Here is a 24,604-nt window from a genome sequence, read left to right as displayed (position 1 = left end):
CGTAGTTTGCGTAACGAACCGAAAGTGAATACACGTTTCACACACCTCGCCGTAAATATTGAGTCTGCAAGCAATCAAGGCGCAGGTGCTGAGCATTCACCGTTTTAAACACCTAGATCAAGCTCCTTGCTATTATAATGCAATTACACTTAAACTATACGGTAAAAAGAAGTTCAGCCGAAGAAACGAGCAGCGTATCCCTAAAGCTAAGCTAATTACGTTTATTACGCCAGATCGTTCACGCTATTTTCAGTTTTTGCAATTCTCATCTGAACTCGTTTGCTACGGTCATCGTTACGTACATTCTTCTTCACACTCGGTATTATAACTATCCCGACGTAAGTTGGTACCGCGAATTTCAGGATTTCATACGGTAAAAAAGATGCGCAGCGAGAATCTTGAGGTACAGGCAGGTATATTACGAGACGACATCCATTTAACCATGCAAAAGAAAGTTGCAGGCTGCGGTTTTACGGCGGTTGGCTGTTATATACACGTTGCGTGAGCTTGTGTGAGCTGGAACTTGAGACCGGGTTATATCACTATTCATCGTCAAAGAGAGTTACGGATGGGCACGTGGTCGCCTATCGTCAACGATCACGGGGTGTAGTATATTTGTCTATGCGACGATGGAAAAGCCGCGAAACGGATGTTGAAACAAGTTTCCGCCTCGCCGTGCCTGCGACACGCAACTTGCCTTGCAGGCCCTTAACCCAGAAATCGATACTTTTCACTTCAGTATTATCCGATTTCACTCAACAAAGGTTCCTTATAAACGGAAGATTATTTTCTACAAATTCACTGAAACAGATTTCCATTTTTCATTCACCGGTCAATTTAATTGTTTACATTTGTTAATCACAATCAATATCGGACCAATGTTGTAATATCAGATATCTAACGATGCAAACGTAAAAGAATCAAATGTGCGTTGATGCAAATCTTTAGAAAACAATCTTTTGAACAAAATAAGCCATCATAGAGTGAAATGGAACGAGTCTAATCGATTTTTTTAAACCTTTTTGAAGCGATTTAAAACGAAGTACAGATATCGTAGCTTTTGTTTATAATCTGACTATTATTATTATTTTTTTTTTTATTCTTTATTTTCAAAGAAGTTTTCTCAGCTAGTGGATAAAGTAATGAAATGAATCTCGTAATGAAATTAATAATAAATATTCGCTTAGACCAACCAATCTTCTTAAGGAAGGCATACGTAAGTTTTGCTACAGATATAAGTATTTTTCAAGTTTTCCGATTCGCCCCGAAAGTTTTCAACAGCTTCGAAAAATAGATTGAAATTTACACTTGACTTCATTATAGATTAGTAAAAATCACAGGCTCATCGTCGGACAAATTATTACAATATTCCTGACGAATCATACTTCTTTTAAACCAATGACGCGATGATTGAAGATAATTCTGACCTCCTGAAATGCCGGTTGGTTTATCGTCAATTGTACCGTTTGATAATGTACTATAGTTACGTAGAAACGAACAATCTAAAATCCGGCTATTATTGAAGTAGCTCGGGCGATTAAGATTCGAGAACGTGGTATTAGATTGAACCGAGCAGGGCTAAGAAATCCTGTATATGGGCAGATCAAATAACGGAACATTGACAGAAAAAAATTACAAAAAAAAAAAGTACGTTGTTTCCGCCCGGGATCGAACCGGGGACCTTGTGCGTGTGAAGCACACGTGATAACCACTACACTACGAAAACAGCGATGTAAAACGTTGACAAAATAACGTATTTATCGTCTTTAATACCGTCTCAGATCGTCGATACAGCTATCGTATTGCCATTCGCGTCCTTGTCTGACGAATACAAATAATGATATAACAACGTAACAACGGAGTACACACCGTACAGTTTTGAATCTATTTTGCGTGAAGGCGGCCGATAGCCGGTAGACTGCAGCGCATGCGCAGAACGCTCATCTCGAATAAGGCGCGAACTCGTTGCCAGAGGGTTGGAGTTTATCGTGTATTTCTCTTTGAAATTTAATTAATCTCAATTAATATATCCGAAACCAAATATGGTCAACTTGAAAGGAAGAAAAAATTTCCGCTGCTTATACAGTAATTCATAAAAGATAGTGTTTTAAAATAATTAGGTTATAATTTTTATTTATTTTTTTCTTGTCTTATGTTTCAACTCTAATTCCAAATACTAGGTGCAAATGTATTTGACTGTTTTCTGAAACCGAAATTTCAAACTACTATCTCAATTTCAAGCTCTGCCGCAAAACTTGTACGAATGAATATTCTCATTTGAACAACATTATACGATTTTTCGCATTTTCCGATTCATTTTTATCTCCTAACGATGTGTCGAGTAAAAAAATATAGATCCTTGTAGATTTTTTACCCATTTATACAGTCGTAGTTATTATGTAAAAATTAAAGAGATTCCAGGGAGAAAAAACCGTCATTCAAGCCCTTCAATTTTTCCATTTAAACAACGTTGGATATTCGGTACTATTCAGTTAACTTTTGTACCCAGCAATTTTGAAAACTGTCATCGAAACTTTCCTATTCCATAAAAAGGGCAACGAATCGCCGCAAATGAATATCGCGCGGAAGGGTATAGTTGAAATTTTTATTCATGGAAAAACGTAAAAATAATTTCTTTCAACCAGCATGTTTAATTTCGTTCGAAAAAGGCAATGTAGTTTGAATTTTTTTTTCATAATCCGCCGTCGCCTCGTCCGCAGCCTAATTTCCTCCACGAGAATAAATCGTCCAGCTGAGATAGAAGCGTACAATAAGCACGAACCGTGTAACGTACTAGACCCCCGGACCACTAACATAAGCTTGATACATAATTTGCTCGGAGGATATTCCGTGGCATGCGGAGGTGGGCCGTTCAACTAGCTCGAGTTTAAAAGCAGAGTTGTTGTACATAGGTATTATTGTTATTGTAGAGTCGTCCCGAGGAGCGCGGGCGATCAACTCTAATAACTGTAACAACCAACAACAACTGCATGCTCGGATAATGCGGCTATACGAGCCGTTGCGGATGAACCTTAACTTATAATACGACATTTACACTCAAATCAGATCCGGCGATGAGAAATCCACCGCACATGTGTATAAACAATACGGATTTATTGTGCATAGCTGTTATATGCACAGGATATCCCGTATTTAATTCTAGCTGGACGATTATTTCTTTTTTTCATTTAATATTTTACGTACGAAGATTTAATCTCTATTATTGACAAGTTTCCGTATTATACTTTGATCGTAAGATATCGCTTCTGTTTACACAAAACCGTAAAAATTCCTTGAGTATACTAACAGTAATAACGTTGGAAATATTTTTTTTTTTTGTAATGTTATGCGTACTGGGAAATGAAAGTGTTCGTATATAGATAGATTTAACGGATCCGATACGTTGACACGAAAATATAAAATTTGTCACATTACAACGGTTGTATATCTGTATCAGTGTATAAATCTAACAAAAATACATTTTTCGAATAACAATTGTACGTTATATGTGTAGTCCTAAACGCGTATACTCGTAAATAGACACTACATCACGCATTGTAAATATATTTTTCTTACGGAGTAATTTTCCTATACAATCATCTATGTATAAATGAATCGAGAACGAAATCAGATTCTTTATTTCTAATTTTAGTACACATTCAGAAAACAGCTGTTGGACTTTGTCGTATTTGGACACGTTAATAGCTTCACAATTTAAATATTCTCGACCAACGCGACATATATTGATATATATTACGCAATAAAAGCGTACGTATTATCTTTTTGGCCTGGAGTTACACGCAATATGCATACGTGTGGTATGCACATATATGTGTACGTATTTATCGTCGGTTCTTAACCGGCCATTATCTCGTTTGTATCTAGATCGGTGTTGCAGGCTGATCAGAGAGATTATTTTTAAACCACTTGAACCGGAAATTCGACGTCGCGCGAGTACCTAGACTTCATTGTGATGGCCCCACCAGCTACGCACACGTCGATTATCGTCATTTTTGTAACACGTATGACGGTCCTTTCACACCGACGTCGACGAACGAATTATACACACCGCTTCAAAACCACCGGCAAATTCCGTCGGGTCAAATTCGCACGAGTGGTAATGTAGGTCGGTTTCGAATCTATCGATCAACAACGACGACTTGTGTTGCAGAACAGCCAATTTCATGGGGGATATATATATATATAGGAATAATAATTCGGAGATAATTTATCACCTGATCAAAATACAGTGTAATTGATCTTGGATGTGAATTCGATATTGAGTAATCTTACTTCCGAAGAATTAATCGCACGAATAAATTATTATCATATTCTTATTTTTTCACACAAAAATATATTTCAACTCGGACAAAAATAACTCGCTGTACTAGTGGCAAAATTTTATGTGTTGATACACAGACAGCAAAAACTTTTACTTCCATAGCACAGATTTTGCAAGTCCTTGAGACAGGGAGAAAAAAGGAGATCGTGCAAATTTTACGATTAGTGTGATCGTTTTTATGGTAAACTCCAATAAAATAATAGTTTCATCTACAATCATGCAAATTAACACACCAAAAAGCTAGTTATCGTAACAATAAAATGGGAATATCTTTTCAGGCAATTGTATATTTTATTACTGACAATGAGTTCATTATGTGCCAAACGGGTTTTTCAATTCTACAAGTCGGTTAGGCAAGCTGGCCAAAATTCTATAGTTGTTGCAAAAAAATGTTCTACCACCTATGTATCATCATCACAAGACTTGTTGGCCTAAATATATATGCTTTTGCTGATTCTACGACGAATAAATTGACCATTGTAAAATTTATCGACTAATTTTGCAACATTTTCAGGACGTTATGAGCCTTGGGATGCGAATATTATACATTGAAGCCATGAAGCTGGACCGGAGAAATTCACCCCACGTAAGTTGCTGCAGTTACGGATCTCGTTGACAACCGTCGAAGAATTCGAGTGACTAAGAATCGGAGAATTTTGATGAGGACAATTTTCGCGCGAATTCCAGACCAAGGTAGCCTCGTGTCGAATTAGGGTTGATACAGCGAGTGAGCCTTGAGTCTTAATTCATGAATCTTGATGCTGTCGAGATCCTCGCGATTGTCTAAATTTCTTAAAGGCAAACAGTTTCCAGTGCGAATCCAGACGAAACCGTTTATCTCGCGCAAACCAGCCATCCGCCTCCCTGATTCCTAACTTTAATATCACAAACGTGTCATGGTTAAAAAAATATAGCTCCGTACACTTCCCGACATCTGGTGGCAAAAAAGTGCATCACTCTGACCGGTCCATATTTAATTTTAAAAGACATTTTTCGTCGTATTTTTTTCACTATATCGATTCCATGTGGGAAAACTAACTCCTCGCGGCTTGCGCAAGGTTATCCGCACTTTCGTATCTGCATAATTTAGCCTAAAACAATTCGCCGCCAAAAGCCGAGTCATCGCCGCCATTTTACCTTAACCGCGCCCCCGCGTTTCTTTCCTGTACAAAAAAAAAAAAAAAATCAAAAACCAAAAGCAGCACAGTCCTCTGTACGTTACGACGCATTGTAGTCGCGAGTTAAAGTAATAATCCGGATGAACGGCAAAAGGAACGGTTTTTTTCTCCGTTTCCCAAGGCTGTTTTCAAATACGCCGGATGCAACTGACTACACGACAAAGTGACAACTGACCGACTAATTATGGGAATTGCGATTTCATTCTCGTGCCTTGTATCAAATTCGCGCGTGCAATTGTCCGCCATCTTTTTCGTCCAATTTTCTCCCCCCACCTCCTGACCCCCCTATTGGCTTACAACAGTTTTTTGATCCGCTCATCGCGAAAAAAGATCCTTCTGTCTTCGTTATCGAGATTCCGATACCGCGAGACATTGCCAAGGTTGGTTTCGATTGAAGTCTTTTAAAAAAACGGTTCAAGGCAAAGCGCGGAAAGTGGGAACGAGAAAATATGTTGTTTATATACTCCCGGCGCATTTTCTTATTGCTCAATGTTCATACTCCGAGTTATCGAAGTCTACTGAAAACAGAGCTGGAAAATTTCAACGCCGTTCGATCCGCCGACTTGCGGAACGCTTCGAGCTATGAATTCTGCAAATGAACTCATCAGTAACGGATCTTTAATGCGGCATATATTGTAGACATATGTATAAATATCAGTGTGTATACAGGTGTCGAAAAGAAGAATGCAACATTTAAATGCAGGCAATTGCATTGAAACGTTACCTTCACAAATCTTTTCACCTTGCACGAAAGATTCAAGACGAAGGGTTTTTTCCTTCTTCCCTCAGCATTGACTACAGTGTCCCTAATTATCTTCTCGACCGAGGGTGCAGGTAAAAAATACTCACACACTGATTTCGGGGCTAAACTTTCGTCAGCCACGCCCTGTCGACTTTTCACCTGCAGCTGCGTAGGAAAAACCGTTCCATGTATAATTTGAAATAGTAGGATATTTTTTTACCCCTCTTTCAATCCCGTCTCAATTTTTTCCCTCCCTTCATTCTTATTTTCCCCGCAATCCCGAGAATCCCAGCCTCTTATTATACGTCATAGCGGAATTTCTTTACCTGAGCAGGTACAACGGGTCCAACCTTGTTTTTCGCCATCGGAAAACCGCCGGGTGGCGAAAAAAGACGTAAAAATGACAAATCCTGGTAATGGTTAGCATGAAAGAAAAAACAAAAAAATTTGTTTGCTGCAAATTTCGGTACGCGGAGAAATATTTAGCAACGATTTTGTTCACAGTATAAATACTATCATAGTGTTCCACAACCAGAGGTAAATAATTTTTATCAAATAAGTACGTTTCTTTTTAATTTTTCACTATCTTATATCGAATGATTATTTAAACGTTTGCCTGAGGCAGGTCAGGTTTATAATTATGGTAGTAATTGAATCGAAATTCTTGCATTAATTTCAATCCCGTGGCTAGTTTATACGTATAAAAAAAAAAAAAAATAAGAAATAATAATATTCTGTTCTACAATTCTTTTACATTAATCAGGTCTGTGCGATTATACGATTAATGGTTTTTCCAACCAATCGATTGATCTACATACCGATAATTTTTTCCGCGATTAATAAATCGATCAGAAATTCCGATTAATCGTCGAGAATATTCTTTTCCATACATCACAATTTAAGAGTAGCATGCGGTGTATTTGTTAATTTCGCAAATTAGCTCCAGCGAGAATCGAATGGATGCTGGAAGAATATTAATTGATAAAAATATCTACGTTGACCCCTGCGACCGATTTGCGAATTCGCGATTCTAGGCTGGCCTTTCAATCTGTGACACGAGATGACAAGCCGGAGAACCTGTTTCTTCTTTACGGAGAGAAGCGCGGCGGTGCGTCGCAAGGGCGCTTTACGGTCACTCGCTTCGGGTAAGTGGGTCAGTTTCGACGCCTCGGATTCAGGTGATAGCCGGTGTTCCTAACGGAACCTCCTCGACGAGTTCTCATCACCGCGGTCTCGAGTATCGCTTTATCATTTTAAACCGCAATTAAAAACGTTCTCGAATTCCGAATTCGCGATACACGAGTATACCGATCTCCGTATATTCGCTACTCGGTTGCTCGGTCGAAAAGTAGATTAGTCAGGTGTCTACAATGGATGAAAGCGGACGGAAATTTTCCTCGACGCGAGGTGTTTCGTTTCCGATAAAATTTTACACCGCTTGCGAATATTCTCAGCATTCCTACGATGTCGCAGTTGAAACGGACAATCTACATTTTCGAAACTTATAAATATTCAATCTATGCTCTAGATTCTTTTATGTCTGCGAGAATTTTTTTTTTTTTTTTACGCATCCTCTCACTATACAGACTTCATGCCGCAGATTTTTCATCCCGAATTTTACTCACCTGTTGAAAATTATGTTTGGACGAAAATTGCGGCGTGCTTCGATGCGATTAAATAATGGATGGCATAAGCGTTCGGAAAATTTGATTCCTTAGAGACTAGTGTCATTTGGTAAATTAAAAATAATTGATGCATCGATCAATCGAGTCCGTAAAAATAATAGATCGCAACTCGACTGAACCGGTAAAAATTAATAGATTTTTTTGAAACGGTGCATATGAAACCCAAATTTCGTAAGTATCAGTACGTAGTCTTAATAGCGGAAAAGTTTTTTGATGATTTATAGTTTCGTTCAAAATATTTTTCAATATTAGGTGAAAATATTCGTTAATTTTTAACTCATTACATGAAATAGGTACCTACTTAGTGAGTAAGACAATGATAATAATTGATACTCTAACCACATAAATTGATATTGTATTGCATTGTTTATGGGAGTAAAAAACAAAAATCGATTGTGAATAAAAGTAATTGAGTCGGTCGATTAATCGAGTTAGAAAAATAATCGATATTTTTGGTTATTCCTAGTTTCGATCTTCCATTCATTTCAGTATCATTTTATTCGAAAAATGAATTTAGAAATCTTATACTGGCTGAAATCAGAGGGTATGATCCTACAGAATAAATAACAGATATGTTCGAAATGAAAATAAAAAATCTCTGTACAAGCAAATAACTTTTATACTCGTAAGCATTCAAACAAGAGTGAATAAAATAGTGAGAAACAAAAAAAAAAAATGAAATTATATAAATATGATCACGTCACAGATGAAAATGTAGGTAATAACAAAACCTTGCAATCAGGCACCTTGTCAGAATTCCTGAAAATATTACCTGACCCAATTTTTTTTTAAAACTGATTATAGCTTCCCAATTGCAACCGGTAGGAAGAAAATCCGGGGACAAAAAAAAAAGCAATCTGGGTAAATGGGTTCAATTATGTCGGACTGTAGAACGGGAGATGCAGGCGGTTACTTGTCCTTATCGACACTGAGAGCCGCGTACGAAATTTTCCTTTCCCTCGGTGTGAAACGGAGAATATAAGCCAACTGCGACCCGTCGAGGCGGGGTGTTCCTCCCCTTTCCACAATTCCTTGCATCGGCTCCCCACCGTGAGTATGAAGTAGCCGGCAAAGTGTGGGCACGCGGACTGGAAGCGGTAAGAGAGTTTTGACACGGGGATACATCGTCAGCTAGGTTATTCCGAAGGCAGAGTTCCGAGCAGAGCTGCCAGTGCGCGACCAGACATCACCGAGCTCAGTACAGCTCCTGGACATCGGTTTGGTACCGAAGCGAGGGTGGTGCGATCGCGGAAGCAAAAAACGAACGGTGAACGAGTATCGAAGAAACCGTAAACGAACCCTAAAATTCAAAGTTTCAATTTTTGACCCAAATCGCCAGTGACGGTGCCCGCTTTTGGTCTTGGTGAAGTTGTTGTGCGGCGAGCCGAACGAAGCTGAGGACACACCGTGGGGAACGCGGATATTGTTCGTCGGTGACGCTTCGACTCACTTAAGATATTCTTCCGGGGTTTTCGGCGCGATCAAGATTCCAGTATGACTACATGTGACCCAAAGACGGACAGGTGACAAACCGTGAATCGTGTCGAGGGTGAAGGTGATCAGTTTCCAGCTATTTCGTGGCCTCGAACTGTCCTCTGCATCAGCTGGGATAAGTGCGTCGCTCGATACACGGGATAAAGTTTTACTCAGCATCGTGAATAAATCATCATCGCGGTGTAGAAAGTTGACGCTGATCGCTGTGTATACTCAGAGAAATCAACGGCGAAATCTAGCCAATATTTAACAGCTTGTGTATAAAGCACCACCTGACAAGGTAGGTCCAAATTTTTTATGTTACTGTTTCTCTTTTTTCTCACCAGATTGATCATCGTCAGGAAATGGAATGCAAAAGTCGCGAAGTCGAAGATCCTTCAACGGGTTTGCGACAGTCTTTTACGCGATTTATTCAAATTAGAGAAACGTCTGGATGAGAGTTACGCACTGAGTAGACGACACACTGCAAGACTCGATCCTCAGGTGGATTGTTTCTTGCTAGGTGTTGATAGGTCGAAAAATCATTCCGCCCTGCAGGCCATGTTGCTGGTAAATATAGTAAAAAATCTTTGGGATGCATGTTTGCATTCGCAAAACGTCCGCGACCCGGTTTCTTGGTCTATACGATAAACTCTCGATCTGATACGCGTCAGTGATGAAGTTCCCGTTTAGAAAGCTGAATTCGCGGGAGAGTCTGCAGAGTTTGCGCCCGCCTCCTACGAAAGTAATAAATCGCCGATTAAATAGTCGCTGGGATATATGTAGATCCGGAGTCGTATGGATCACGCGGTGTGTGGAATCGATTTCGTGTGTTTTTATTGATCCATTTGATCCTGACCACCCTCGAATCTTGTTCTCTCACGTGAACGAAGCTCTGCATGCGTTCCGGGGAAAGTAGGATGCTCGTGATTTCTTCGAAGATTGAGCGGACGGAATACCTTGGTAATTTAACTCGGCAAAATTCCGATCGTTAGTGGCTAATGACAGACGTAAGGGCTAATCAATATCCTGACTATCTTCACGACGGGTTGTAAATTACTCAAGTTATGCGCTTTCCTCTATCATTTCGAAAGCCAATTTTACGAGTGTCAACCGTCTGAGCATCGTTAGCTATTGCCAAACGAACCTTACTCGTCCGACAAAACTGAGCATTGAAAAACACTTACGGCATTGGACGGCTGCAATGTGGCAAGTCTAATTGTTTCCATCGAACAAACTAGTCAACGAAGGGTGCCTTGGTCGAATAATCAACATTGCACGTCTGGAGCGTTGCGTGTGTGAGTGGATGGTTGAAAGCCGGCGAGATTTTACAGCCATCGTTCTTCTCCATCAAGGGATTCGGATGTTGAGCTTGAAACTCTAGGCTCTACATAGTAGACGCTTAATAGAACCTTCCCAAAGCTGCGGGACCAGTTGCATTCCAGGTATAAACTTAGAGATTTACCTGCAGAGGTGAATCCAGGTATGTTAGCCAGGGTAAGGCCACCTTTGGTCAGTCTCCACCCCGCTGTGAAATCTTATTCTCATCTAGGGCTAGATTCATTTCTGGACCTCTACACAAGCCGCGCATAGAGACGGGAACAACAACAGGTTATGCTCTCCGATGCAATACCTGTTGAGCTGCTCCTTCACCCTGCTCCCCCCCTCCCCCCCTCTCTCTTTCTCTCTCTCTCTCTCTTTTCGTCTATTTTATCTCCTTTTTTATTTTCCGAAGATGCATCCATAGTCGTTTCCCGTTCCAAGTTCAGGTCTCTCTGTCTTTGCTGGTTCTTCTTCTGGGAATCGGTGACAAAGTGTGAAAGTTTTGGTAAAATTCTCAGCGTCGCGTTGGTTTATACCTATATATATCGTAGCAGTCGGAGCAACTTTCCAGAGCCTGGAATGAACTTCGGTAGTTTTTAACGTAAACGAAGTTATGTATGTACTAAAAATGTCACGATGATGAACGTGAGTAGATCCGCAATAATTTTACACTCCCGGCCCCCTCAATTATAAGGAAATTTCGAAATGTCACCGTTATGGGAAGACAGGTGAATATGAAATTACACATACCTCGCATGTTTGTAGAAATAATAAATATTCTTAAAGCATTTTACCGCGTGTGAAACTTGTTCTAATTCTTTTATCCTCGGTAATAATTCTTTTATATTTGTCAAAAATTTATCATAATACCAGAGAACAATGAAGACGCGCGTCGTTTTCCATTTGACATGTTGTACGTATACATATGTGAAGGTGTTATTAATTTGAGAAAAATTAAACAGTTCGTCTCGCCGCAACTTCCTTCTCGACAAGTGACAAGTGTGCAGCTGCATGCTACACTTACTGCAATTTCGAAGCAATTGACCTCCGTGACCCAAGCTTCTGTGCGTGGGTGACAATCGTGCTTTACAAGGCCCTTGAATGCCCCCCTTCGGGAATTATACGGTAATGCGAACGAACCGCTAAATATGATTCCAATCTAGACCTTCCGGAACTCGTTCGTATCGCTCAAAGCGTTTCTGGTTACAGTTGAAATTAACGTTAGTGAAGAAAGTGACTGTCGGAGAGATTGCAGGAGAAGGGCGAGTACAGTAACGCTGACGATGAATCGAAAGTAGGTAACATTTTAACAGTTTGGTTCGAGTCACCGGTCATTCCTCCTCATAGTGTCCAGAAAATGAACGAATTACGGCAATCACTGTCTTCCACGGTTGCTTAATATATCGTTAAAGGAAATGCCAAAGATTCAGGACTCGTACTGGGTGCTGATCCTTCTGTAGCGTCATAGACGTGCTATCATACTTCGGCATGGCCTGCTGAAAGTAATCGGTATTCACGATAATATTCATCCAAACATTTTTCAGGCATCAGAGTTGTCCCCTGAATAGTCTTCAATGCCACTGACATTTAACAAGGAAGACTTAGTGATGCGTGGAGGTGTTTTGTAAAAGTCATAACAAGTATTGTATGGGCTATTCCGCGTCAACCGGATCAGTCATCTCTCAGATATTTTTTTAATTTGGCATGTGGATTGTGTGGGACGAGTTAGATTTTTGTGCCAAAGCGCGAATCTCATAATGCAAAATTCGATTTTTTATTAACAATAACAAATTAGACTCCCATTTTTTTCAAAAATTCATAACTTCGGCAAAAAATTAGATACAATATATTTTTTTTTTCAAATTACGCGGAAAGCTCCATAGAATTTAAAAAAAAATACGAAATGGTAAAAACAAGTTGTTATCAATTGTTTATTTAACAATTAATTTTTCAAAGATTTTCAAAACAGTGACTGACACGATCAAAAAATTTTTTTTAAATTCTGACATGTTCCTTGAACTGTACTACAACCTGTGAATTAATTCCAGAGGGGTGTTTTTCTTCGTTTTCGAGTAAAAAATCATTAAAGGTGTCGATGCGCATGAAATTGCGGCCCGCCGAGTCTCTACGTAATGGCGGGCGGCCGGTTGCCGTCCACCGCTACACCGCGGTGGCGTCGCAGCGTTATTTTAGAGTCATTTTCACGATGTAGGACATGATTGAAGAATCTGAAAAAAATACTGTACCTTCACAAGGCCTGCTCAAAGCGATAAGTGAAGTTTCAAGAATGTGTTTTTATTTTAAAATAAGTAGCAAGTTATGTAATTATTATCATTTATGTGCACTCTCATGGTGTGTAACCGTTATTTTGAATCTCTGTAATAAAAAAACGGTGAAAAACACATTCCTGAAACTTCACTTATCGCTTTGAGCAGGCCTTGTGAAGGTACAGTATTTTTTTCAGATTCTTCAATCATGTCCTACATCGTGAAAATGACTCTAAAATAACGCTGCGACGCCACCGCGGTGTAGCGGTGGACGGCAACCGGCCGCCCGCCATTACGTAGAGACTCGGCGGGCCGCAATTTCATGCGCATCGACACCTTTAATGATTTTTTACTCGAAAACGAAGAAAAACACCCCTCTGGAATTAATTCACAGGTTGTAGTACAGTTCAAGGAACATGTCAGAATTTTAAAAAAATTTTTTGATCGTGTCAGTCACTGTTTTGAAAATCTTTGAAAAATTAATTGTTAAATAAACAATTGATAACAACTTGTTTTTACCATTTCGTATTTTTTTTTAAATTCTATGGAGCTTTCCGCGTAATTTGAAAAAAAAAAATATATTGTATCTAATTTTTTGCCGAAGTTATGAATTTTTGAAAAAAATGGGAGTCTAATTTGTTATTGTTAATAAAAAATCGAATTTTGCATTATGAGATTCGCGCTTTGGCACAAAAATCTAACTCGTCCCACACAATCCACATGCCAAATTAAAAAAATATCTGAGAGATGACTGATCCGGTTGACGCGGAATAGCCCGTATATAAATAGCATTATAGTTAGGACGTTTCGGCTCTATCGTAAAACTCCTATAGTCATTCGACGCATTGTGAATGCCTTTATAATGATATCCACCAGGTGTTGGAGGGTCGACTAAACAACGTAATGGTCTCCATCAGAGGCGCTAACCGATTGAGAGGAGGCATCAAAAACAACGCTAAAACGCGAATGGGACTGGATGATTACCCGTCATTTATATCTGTCACGTTTGCTATTTTTAGTTCATTCGGTGATTTCTGACAAGAGTCAATAACGCGAGCAGTTCAAGGCTCGTTCCTTGCACCTGCCTGATCGTGACTTGCATCACTGCGGTTACGATCTTACCTCACTTTTGCGTGAAAAACTGGCCTTTGGCTTTCGGTTGATCCGAAATGATAACAGTTCACGGATCTGTGCAGTAACAAGTTTGGCACGATATAATCATTTCAGTATTTCCAGTACACACATAAGAGAAGTGAAAGGCTCGAATCATTACTATAGTAAAACGAAATTGAATTTGCTACGCAAACAGAACCGGTGAAAGACACTACCGAATCACGCCAAGGAATTCTTTTCCTTGGAAATGACTGCATCGTGTCCGGCGTGAACAACCTTTCGACAGGATATACCTAATAGAGTGCATGCGGGTGGTGGATCTCACGAATATTGCTGCACAGTATCGTTCACAGACCACCCAAGTACGTGTTGAAGTTTGACGGAATATTCGATCGTTAAAGTAAAAACGGTATCGGTTACGCAATCCGGTTCCACCCACGGCAGGCTGTCGAGTGATCTGATTTCTAATTGCAGCGCTCTAGGGATTTCACGCTATTTGCAGTAATTCGTGACCAAGTGAAATCGCAAGGTCAATCGCTCGGAGCAGCTATTGTCAGGGCGGTGTTGTTTGCGTCACGTAATCGATGAGATTTTATCCTGTGTTGGTTCGTCACGCTAGCATAATTTTTTTCTTAATTTTTTTCCAATTATTCATCCCATAGACCGTCACAAAATGGATTCTGTATTGTTAGTGGTACAGTACAACGCAAAATACTGGTTACTGGAAATAGTTCCAAGTTCAGAAATCCGACGACCAAGCTTGGGCATGAAATAAAAAATAATTACACAAGTTGTACGACCTCTTTGAATGACTATGCGTTATGACCCCGGACGATGTCAAAAAAAAAAAAAAAAAAAAACATGGTAGAACTACAAACTTGGCAGGAATGTTCCTTTTGCTCCGTTTCACTTAAATCATGTTTTATCCATTAATTTCGAGTTCTAATATGTCCACGACAAGGAAATAGCAGGATATACGTTTTGGCACGATTTTCAGCAAGCTGTACCTAGATCTCAGTCAGAGCTCGAACAGAAATGATCTAGTAGTGTGTACATACGATTGTAAACTCGCTTCCTATTGATATTGAGATTTTTCGCAGACTTTCTGGAATCAGGTTTCTCATGCTGTTGCACACTGGTATTAGCCCAACAGAAAATAGTTAGTCATCGGGTTATTTGAAGTGAAATTTTTCAAGATGCGTCAAATACCGAGCGTTTCCTCCGCTTCATCTCGTTATTTTATGGTTCGAATTCCTGGCAGAGCGAAAATATCAACTCTGACGAAGCTAATTGATGAGTGAAAAACACGATGATGGGTATACGGTGGTAGGGGACAGTGGATTGGGCAGCTGAATAAGTTAAGCACTTTGATTAACCACCTACGTGACAGTATAGGCGACGCGCCTGCACGTGCAAAACGTACCGGTAAGGATCGCACGTCGATTGCGTGATTATACAACGCCGACTGAGTGTTCTCGCACCGAGGTTGCGCTAGATTCGGTAATCATCGCCGTCGATATGCCTGGACATGTTTGTAATTACAGGTACTGACCGCGTTATAGCATCAGAAAAATATAACTTGTCGATCGGATGATTTTCCTCAGAGCTAAAGAGGTATTCGATTACTGAACCTCTTCGACATCCCTGCACTCTATCTGGAGATCAATGACAATAGATGATTATTATAAACAGGCTTTAAAAAGACGACCTAGCGATTGGAAAAGTAACGTTGTATTCATTCGAATTTGCTATGGTATTACGCATGCGTAGGTACATAAGCGTAAATCATTCGTGAATATATTTGCATGTACGAAGGTGCTGGCTGACGTACACAGTGTATAGGCGTGAAAAAATAATCGTGGTTGAAATAACAATTGATCAGTCACACGGATAGTACAAATGTTCTTTGTTACAGCGGTAAAGGTTCTTCTGACAAATTTTTGCATTTTTGCATTGTGATCTGCACGACGTAGAAACGCGCTCGTCAACTTAGGTATTCGTATAATTTACGCTGATTTTCTTCTCCGGATGCGTGACAGGCCGAGGAGTTATGTCCGAGATGTTACGCCAGCGTTTCGGGATTCAATTCTTAACTACCCGTTCGTTGAGGCTTGTAAAGATACCTTGTCACCCGGATTATATATGCAACGTCGTTCATGTTAGCTGTACCAGTAAAGAAGGCCAAGGTTACGCTTCGCCCTCGCTCCTCCGAGAGATTCTCTCTCGCCGTGGCCAACTCATGAATGAACCACAAGCCGTGTGTAAGCCGCAGGCCGCTCCTTTAAAATCGATCCACATTCCAAAAATTCATTCCCACTGTTTCCAATAGTTGCAGGTAGTTGATACGTTTCAGAACTCCCCGAAATACTGTTCTCATCATCTCCTGAGATCAGCACCATGATCAATTGATCAACTTTAGTGACCATAACTTGGTGTACATCTCTCCGTTTTTTTATCAATCCCTCCAAAGTTTCGGGTGTAATAAAAACCGATCGAATTGCATTCCAGATGTCTTGTGGCCTGACTTGCGTCGACGACTTTCTGAACAGGGCGTTTTACCGCGTTGGTTTGGTCGTCGGACGGCATCCCGGCTATTTCGTTATAATCCCCGTGCTTCTGGCTGGCATATGCATAACCGGATACCAGCAGATTCGTTACGAAATCGACCCCGAGTATCTTTTCTCGCCGATCAATGGACCCGGAAAATCTGAGCGCGTTATCGTCGAGAGCTTCTTTAAGGTGAATTACACTAGCCGATTCAGCGTTGGCCGTATCACCCGTCCAGGTATGTTAGAAACGTGTGTATACTTTAGTAAGAAAAATATCCGCAAAGGAGGTTTTTTAAACTCTACTCCTGTTTCAGGGCGATTCGGACATGTGATTGTGGTGCCTAAGGATGGGGATGACAACATGCTTCGGGCCGTTATATGGAAGGAACTCCTCCTGCTCGACGGAATAATCAGAAACGCGACCCTGGAATACGAGGGGGAAACATACTCGTACGAAAACATATGCGCAAGATGGTTGGATCAGTGTTTTATGAACGACATTTTGAACCTGCATCACGTTATCGAGTACGTTGACCATTTAAATTGATCAAATATCTATGTAAACGAGGTCGTGTAATAATTGTAAGAGCCATCCTTCGACACTTTGAGAGATAGTATTCGTGGAAAATAAATTCGAGGCGATGTTCGCCTTCGCCACCGGAAGTTGCATCATTGACGAGTAATCAAGAGAGCGGGGTTTCGGCGTTAGCTTAGAGAAAAGATGTTTGCCGGCTGCGCGGCGACGTCTGCACAAGTTTATTCTCTCATTATCCAATTTTCAGCGACGTGGAGAGCCGAGAGTTGAACCTGACGTTTCCGGTAATGTTCAATCCGGTTACGTGGGACGCCCACGCGTTCCCTGTCTACTTTGGCGGTAGCATCATCAACGACGACTCGACCATCGAGACCGTTCCTTCGATCCAACTGGCGTACTTCGTTACCGCTGACACCAAGCGCCAAGACGCCATGTAAGTAGCACTCGATGATCGGAAGATGAAGACCACTCACGAAGCACTAGAACGGCGATGTCAACGATGCAATGATCCTCTCGTTTCAGCGGAGCCCTTTGGGAAGAAGCGTTCCTCAATATTATCGGCAAGGCCGAAGACGACGGGATCTTCAAGCACATCAGCACAGCCAGGTTCGCTTCGCGAACCCTGGAACTGGAGCTGGAAGCGAACACGCGAACGGTGGTACCGTACTTCTCCAGCACCTTCGCGATTATGGCCATCTTCTCCGTGGTGACGTGCATGATGGCGGACTGGGTACGGAGCAAACCTTGGCTCGGACTGTTGGGCAACGTGTCTGCAGCAATGGCAACCGTCTCGGCATTCGGTCTCTGCATGTACCTTGGGATCGAGTTTATCGGGATCAACCTCGCCGCGCCTTTCCTCATGATCGGTAATTGATCGAATTTTTTCTAGTCTCATAGTTTCTGTCCCCGTTCGCTCTCCGAGAAAACTCGCTAAGGAGTACCCAGAGTAAAATGGAAAGCCGACCGCGTCGTCATTGGCGTGCATAACTGATGCGGGTTAAACGTATTCGTGACGTCATCGGGGCAACACTTGCACCGGTGAATACAAATCATCGATCGCCGATCGTCAGTGGAACTCTAAACTACCCGATCAAGGCTGTGCGGTAACAGAGTCTCTCTAATGTAACCTACCAACTCCCAACGTGCGGGCAGGCAGAATATTTCGTACAGTAATACGATCGCCGGATATGGTAACATAGGTATTATACGCAGGCTATACCGTAACGTAACGTGTGCATGCGAAATTCTGGTTTGCACCGTATGCACGCGATTCCGAAGGAATGGTGAAACTGCTGCAATAGCCACGGTTGAGTAACAGCCTAGAACACATCGCCGATGCCTGTAATCTTTCAGAGTTCATACTGATTGATCTTAGGCGGTACGGCGATTCTGCACCTTTTGCCGTGCTGCACTTCTACTCTCCGACCGTCATCATACTTCAGATTTTACCCGCTACATCGATAGTAATTCTAAAATAGTACATTCGTAAGCCGGTGGTATGGTTTAGGTGTCCAGCTCACACTACCTTACATCTGCGAGTGTAGGATAGAAAGTTTTTCAGTAAGTGCAGAGCTAGATGAGACTTTAACACGACAATTCTTGATTATAATCTAGGAATTTTAATCGCGATTTGTGTCCATGTGCGGTATCATACACGTGAAAGCGTATAGACTCTGCAGGCCTTTAAGATGTGTGTACAAGCAAAATCCGTACCCTGAAGTGGAAAATGATTTTCGAATTTCACATCTGGATTTCCCATATCGAACATGTAGTCACAATTTTAGAAAGCGAGCATTTCTAATCACCGAAATCTTTTCGACTGACGACGGTAGCTCGATGTAAAGTCGGATTACCGTTGAGCAACTCATAGGAACATACCTATGCGTATATAGGTATGTATTTTGCAATTATAATTCGCACCGCATAATTGTAGAAACTTTGGGATTCTTGTGAGGACGATTATGTTTGGGACTCAATTCTCATCTTCTCTCACCAAATGAATTGTTGAATTTTTTTTCAGGTATCGGCATCGATGACACTTTTGTGGTGCTGGCTGCTTGGAGAAGATCCAACATCCTGGCACCGGTTCCGGAGCGGATGGCGGTCACCCTGAGCGAGGCAGCCGTTTCAATAACGATAACTTCGCTCACTGACATGATATCCTTTTTTATCGGTATCATGTCACCGTTTCCCTCTGTCCAAATCTTCTGCATCTATTCAGGTAAACTACGAGTCAACAAGGATCCAGATCGCTGATTAGTTTGTCGATTAATTTTGCACGATTTGTGATCGTTGAAATGAATTTTTACAGGTTTCGCGGTGATATTCACCTTCTTCTTCCACTTGACCTTCTTCAGCGGATGTGTAGCCATCAGCGGTTACTGCGAGCAGAAGAATCTTCACAGTGTCGTCTGCTGCAAGGTGCAGCCCGTTTCAAAGTCGAGTAAGTTTCTGCCCACCATAGAGGTTTCTATACATCGATTTCCTTCTCCCCAATCTCGTTCTCCGATTTTCGTAAGAAGTTCAGAGTTTCGTCATAGTCATTTAATAGATCAAGGTGAAGCCTGAATAATGATGAAGAGAGCCGTCTGGCGTACCTACTTTCGTTCAAGCACAAACAGAGCGGGGCCAGACTAACGCCGTAGGAATACGTAATGGAGTGCAAAAGACGCGTCTCGAGTATCAATAACTTTGTTCGTTATCCAAAAATGATATTAGTATAAATGATGACTTCCGGAACAAACGATCGGGACTCAGCGTTAAGTTACCATATGCGGTCTCTTCTCGCTCTCCGTAAAGACGAAATTTACGGGTATACAAAGTCCATAATTGCTCAAGAGTAGCTTTCGCCGTTGCCGTTTACTGAGAACTACCTATTTTGTTACTATACCATTAATATTATTATTGTTGTTATTATTATTATTTTTTTTTTGCATTAGATATTAGTATCTGCTCAATGAATCGCGACTGCATGTTAACGCATTAGTGAACAAATTCGGATTGTTTCAAAGTAGGTTACACTGTACGTGTATGTGTTTGTCTGTTTTTTTTTCTTCTTTGAATATTCGTTATCTCCGCAGTACAAATAATTGTCAATTGTCGCTATAGATATTCATAATGTGTCGAAGAAGTTATTCCGAGAGGTGTGTTAACCAGGAAGTCGGAATTCCCGTTTTTGTTTCCGTTGCATTTCATTCGGTTCATGTGATTACACGTGTATGTATACAGCTGACGCAGCGAACGTAGTTATAACAGGTACCGTATAACGCAAACCGACACTTACGCGTTTGATTGTACCTCTCTATAGTCGAATGTCGTAAAATCGTTCGGAATTATATAATTGCGCAATGAATTTATAACTTTCTCTATGTCTTATGTCCGCGTTATAGGTTCGCCTATAATGCAGAGAGTTTGCCCGACGGCATGCAGGCTTGCAGGTTGCAAATAATTGTGCTGCCCACCCGATTTTTATCTGAACAAATTTGCATTTTCACACACGATGACTAAAATTGGCAAATCGTGTATCATAGGCTCGGCGTCGTTTCTCATCGCCCAGTAATTTAACGTTAAGCGCGCTTTGATTATATACCCGGTAGAACATAAAGGCGCAATTGATTCGGTTGTGCGAACGCATAGTAATTACACATGATACCAACAATTAATCACTAAATTACATTCACGTATTTCCGATTATGGTGAGGTCAATGTCAGCCGTATAAATGCGTCAGCCGAAACAATTGACGGCAACGACGACTTCGCACCATGGGAATAATAGAAGATCGTTTTGTCGTTAATCATCGCTCATACGCGACGAACAATATGACTGTACGATTCTTTGGAAAGCGTGAAAATACATTAGGCTGATGACAGGTTGAATCGCATTGTCCGTTGACTACGCCTTATACTGCTTAAATACATAGACACAAATGAATGTGCATTCTATAAATGATTGTGCCCGTTATGTACTAGGACGTAAAAATTTTACCGGGAAATACCGAGTAGCCAAACAAACAAATATATAAACAATCATACGAATGGGACTTCGTGGTTACCGAACCTCCGCGTATGGGCAGAGAACGTGCTTGCGCATAAGATAGAAACACTTTATGTATGTGATAAACACCGAAGATTGAAGTATAGATGCGGAAAATAAGATTGAGATTGAGGCGGTAGTTGCTCATCAAAACAATGAGGTGCACCTCAAATTACTAACTAAACGTAGAAATCTTCTTTTTTCAATATGCTGTTTTTTTTTACATGATTAATTACGAAAAATTATGAAATTATCATAACGGCCTCAATCAACAACGCAATTGTTACGCATTTTCAGCTCACCGTTCTTGGTTATACCGGATATTGTGTACTGGGGGAGTGGACCCTGCTGACCCCGACAACCCCTTAGACAATCCGGAGCATGGATGTATGGTTTGGTTCCGCGATTACCTCGCTGTAGTCTTGAACAACCGTTTTGTCAAAGCTCTCGTCATCGTTATCTTCACACTCTACTTGTGTGGAGCACTTTACGGCCTCACAACTCTCGAAGAAGGCCTGGACAGACGGAAGCTCTCCAAGGAGGATTCATATTCTGTCGCATTTTACGATAAAGAGGACTTTTACTTTCGAGAATTTCCGTACAGGATTCAGGTCAGTCAGGGCTCAGATTCTCATTCAACCAGTCTTATTCCTGAGCGATCCTCAGTTCCTAAAAATATCAGTATTTACATAAACCGTTTGAAAATGATGTCTGACTATATATCAACCTTTACGCAATAACTGTAAGAATTCTTGTTGTGCCGAACGAATAACTTACTTTTAACTTATAATGAAAATTGCAACTTAACAATGAACAATAATGCTGCTAAGTCACGTACGCACTTTCTCCCGTGATCGGACGTTGAATAAAATTGTAAACAAGTTACGTCAATTCGAAGGGAACTGCAGCTGAGGCACGCACCGTGTACAATAACCGGACGATGTATTCCGCCTTGTCTTGCGTCACATGGTCAATTCTTTATTTTTGTAACAGCGATTTTTAATCCCGTGTCAAGCAGTAATTACGTAGTTCAGTAAATTGTCATCAAGAACTCTATGACTTAGATGGCAAAAAATTCTCTAAACCAGCCATGCACTAATCCCATTTGTCTTCTGCTCTCAGGTAATCGTAAGTGGCCAGGAGAACTACAGCGACCCTGTCGTCCAGCAGCAGTTTGAGAACCTGACTAGAGCTCTGGAGGCCTCCTCTTACATCAGTAGCCCGATTTATACGGAAAGTTGGATTCGAAGTTTCCTGAGCTACGTGACCCGTAACCAGGACTACCTTAACGTGACCATTGACACAGAGGCTAGTTTCATAAAGGCATTAAAGGACATATGGCTCTTCCCAGCAAATCCGTTTTCACTTGACGTAAAATTCGACGAAACGGGACAGAAGATTCTGGCCAGCAGATTCCTGATCCAAGCTGTGAACATAAGCGGCACAAACGAGGAAAAGGCGATGGTCAAGGAGCTCCGACGTATCTGCAATGAGTCTCCCCTCAACGCGAGTGTCTTCCATCCTTACTTCGTGTTCTTCGATCAGTTTGAACTCGTTCGACCTACGAGTATTCAGTGCATGGTATACGGAGCGCTGATAATGATGCTGATCTCGTTCATCTTCATACCTAACGCTTTGTGCTGTTTGTGGGTGGCCTTTTGCATCGTGTCCATAGAGCTAGGGGTTGGCGGTTACATGGCATTGTGGGGTGTGAACCTGGACAGTATATCGATGATAAACTTGATAATGTGCATCGGATTTAGCGTCGACTTCACGGCCCACATATGCTACGCGTACATGAGCTCGAAGAAGAAGCATCCGGACGACCGTGTCAAAGAGTGTCTCTATAGCCTGGGCCTACCAATAGTCCAGGGTGCCGCGTCGACGATCCTGGGTCTGGGGGCTCTCCTCCTCGCCAACACCTATATCTTCCTGGTCTTCTTCAAAATGGTCTTCCTGGTGATATTCATTGGCGCTATGCACGGTCTTTTTCTCCTGCCAGTTCTTCTCTCCATATTCGGACCTGGATCTTGTTCCTCCCACGAGCCAGAAGGCAAAGAGGCCGCCCTGGACCCTGAGGGAAAGCCCCATCGCGTCTTCGTCATTCCCCATCCGTCTCTCCTTTACCCGCCGGGACCCAAAAAACCAGGCCAAGGCGGGAGTCCAGTGACGAGTCTCACAGCTTTGGAAGACCGAGATCCTGGCCTGGGAACCAGCGAGGACAGTAATTCCACCGAGAGCGGTTCGTCCCAAAGCCGAAGGCGCCAACAGCAGCAGCAGCAGACGGAGGCACCTGACGCCGACGTCCAGCGTCGGTACCTCGGATGGCGACGGTCCGTCGGCGTGCCGAACGGTCTGACGAACCTTCAGCCGGCTCCAGCGACTCCGGCTCCGCCACCCGATTACCCCGGAGCCACGCTGGATCGCCCTCTCAGAGTCAGCCTCGGCGAAAATCTTTACTTCGGACGTTCGAATCCTGGACCAGACTTCCCGTCGCGCCGGGAATACAGACGTAGCAGGTCCCACTCTCACCATAACCTCCAATATCCACCGACCAGGTATCAGCCGGATCCTCGCTACCCTTGACACCGACGCATTGTGTGAACTAGGAAAGGTGTCGCCTTTGTCGGTTATACCGGGGTTCGTTTGTTCTGCAGACAAACGACGCCCCTGCTCGTAGACTTCTCCGTTTGTACCGGATATGGGAACGCGTCGGGCTGATCGAGTCTTCTTGATTCTCAGATACGTGTAGGCTTCCGCTCAACGTGAATCAAAAAAACTGCATCATCTTTACGAGATAATTAGGTTAACGTATCTGTCCTCTGTGCCACGCGTGACAGATAATTGTCTTCGTAGAAATCCTTTTCACCGTGGCACGACGTTTACACATATATCGTGCCTTTCATGAGACCATGTTTGTTTATCAACGACAATTATATTACTTTAAGAATATTATACATTTATCGTCTAATAGTGCCTGAAGTCAGTATCGTCCAATCGAACAATTACCTCCAAGAATATATGTATATATATTTAGGGAGTAATCAAATTGTATTCTCGCCCCTAGAACCATAAAATGTGTACGAGTTTTTATATATTGTACGAGTTACGTTGTTCGTTATTTTACGTTATCATAGATTAGTAAGTATGATTGTGTATTTATGAATGTGTATGATTATTCAACGACGTGAATGTCCAAAGGGAGATAATAACACTTTTGGGTGATATGCTGCCGTTGGAAAATAAACAAAATAGTTCAAATATTGTAGTAGTGTAATTTCCCCCTTTACCTTTTTCCAGTTTTCTCCTATAGCATTGCAGCGATCGTAAGGTTCAAGTCTGATCGATCACAAAAGGCTGCAAA

The 24,604-nt window shown here is 41.6% G+C and overlaps 1 protein-coding gene and 1 non-coding gene across 2 annotated transcripts; one reads left to right on the top strand and one right to left on the bottom strand.

The window, feature by feature from the left end:
- Nucleotides 1–1,653: 1,653 nt before the first annotated feature.
- Nucleotides 1,654–1,726, bottom strand: TRNAV-CAC (transfer RNA valine (anticodon CAC)). The gene has a single exon. It is a non-coding gene; the product is annotated as a tRNA-Val (tRNA).
- Nucleotides 1,727–9,059: 7,333 nt separating this feature from the next.
- On the top strand, nucleotides 9,060–24,501 carry Ptr (patched domain-containing protein). Its single transcript, XM_046626556.2, has 9 exons — nucleotides 9,060–9,721; nucleotides 16,632–16,908; nucleotides 16,987–17,197; nucleotides 17,455–17,640; nucleotides 17,730–18,073; nucleotides 19,228–19,428; nucleotides 19,519–19,650; nucleotides 21,538–21,851; nucleotides 22,363–24,501. Exons 2-9 carry the CDS (start codon nucleotides 16,632–16,634, stop codon nucleotides 23,824–23,826), a joined length of 3,129 nt encoding a protein of 1,042 aa, XP_046482512.1. The 5' UTR covers nucleotides 9,060–9,721; the 3' UTR covers nucleotides 23,827–24,501.
- The last annotated feature ends 103 nt before the right edge of the window (nucleotides 24,502–24,604 follow it).

The sequence above is a fragment of the Neodiprion pinetum genome, chromosome 5 (genome assembly GCF_021155775.2).
Source record: "Neodiprion pinetum isolate iyNeoPine1 chromosome 5, iyNeoPine1.2, whole genome shotgun sequence".
NCBI classification, from domain to species: Eukaryota; Metazoa; Arthropoda; class Insecta; order Hymenoptera; family Diprionidae; genus Neodiprion; species Neodiprion pinetum.
This window is presented reverse-complemented; position numbering and strand designations above follow the sequence as displayed.

Coding starts and splice junctions, on each gene's coding strand:
- Ptr (XM_046626556.2), top strand. CDS start 16,632: ATGTCTTGTGGCCTGACTTGCGTCGACGACTTTCTGAACAGGGCGTTT. Junction 17,198..17,454: donor AACCTGCATCACGTTATCGA/GTACGTTGACCA, acceptor TCCAATTTTCAG/CGACGTGGAGAGCCGAGAGT. Junction 19,651..21,537: donor GCAGCCCGTTTCAAAGTCGA/GTAAGTTTCTGC, acceptor ACGCATTTTCAG/CTCACCGTTCTTGGTTATAC.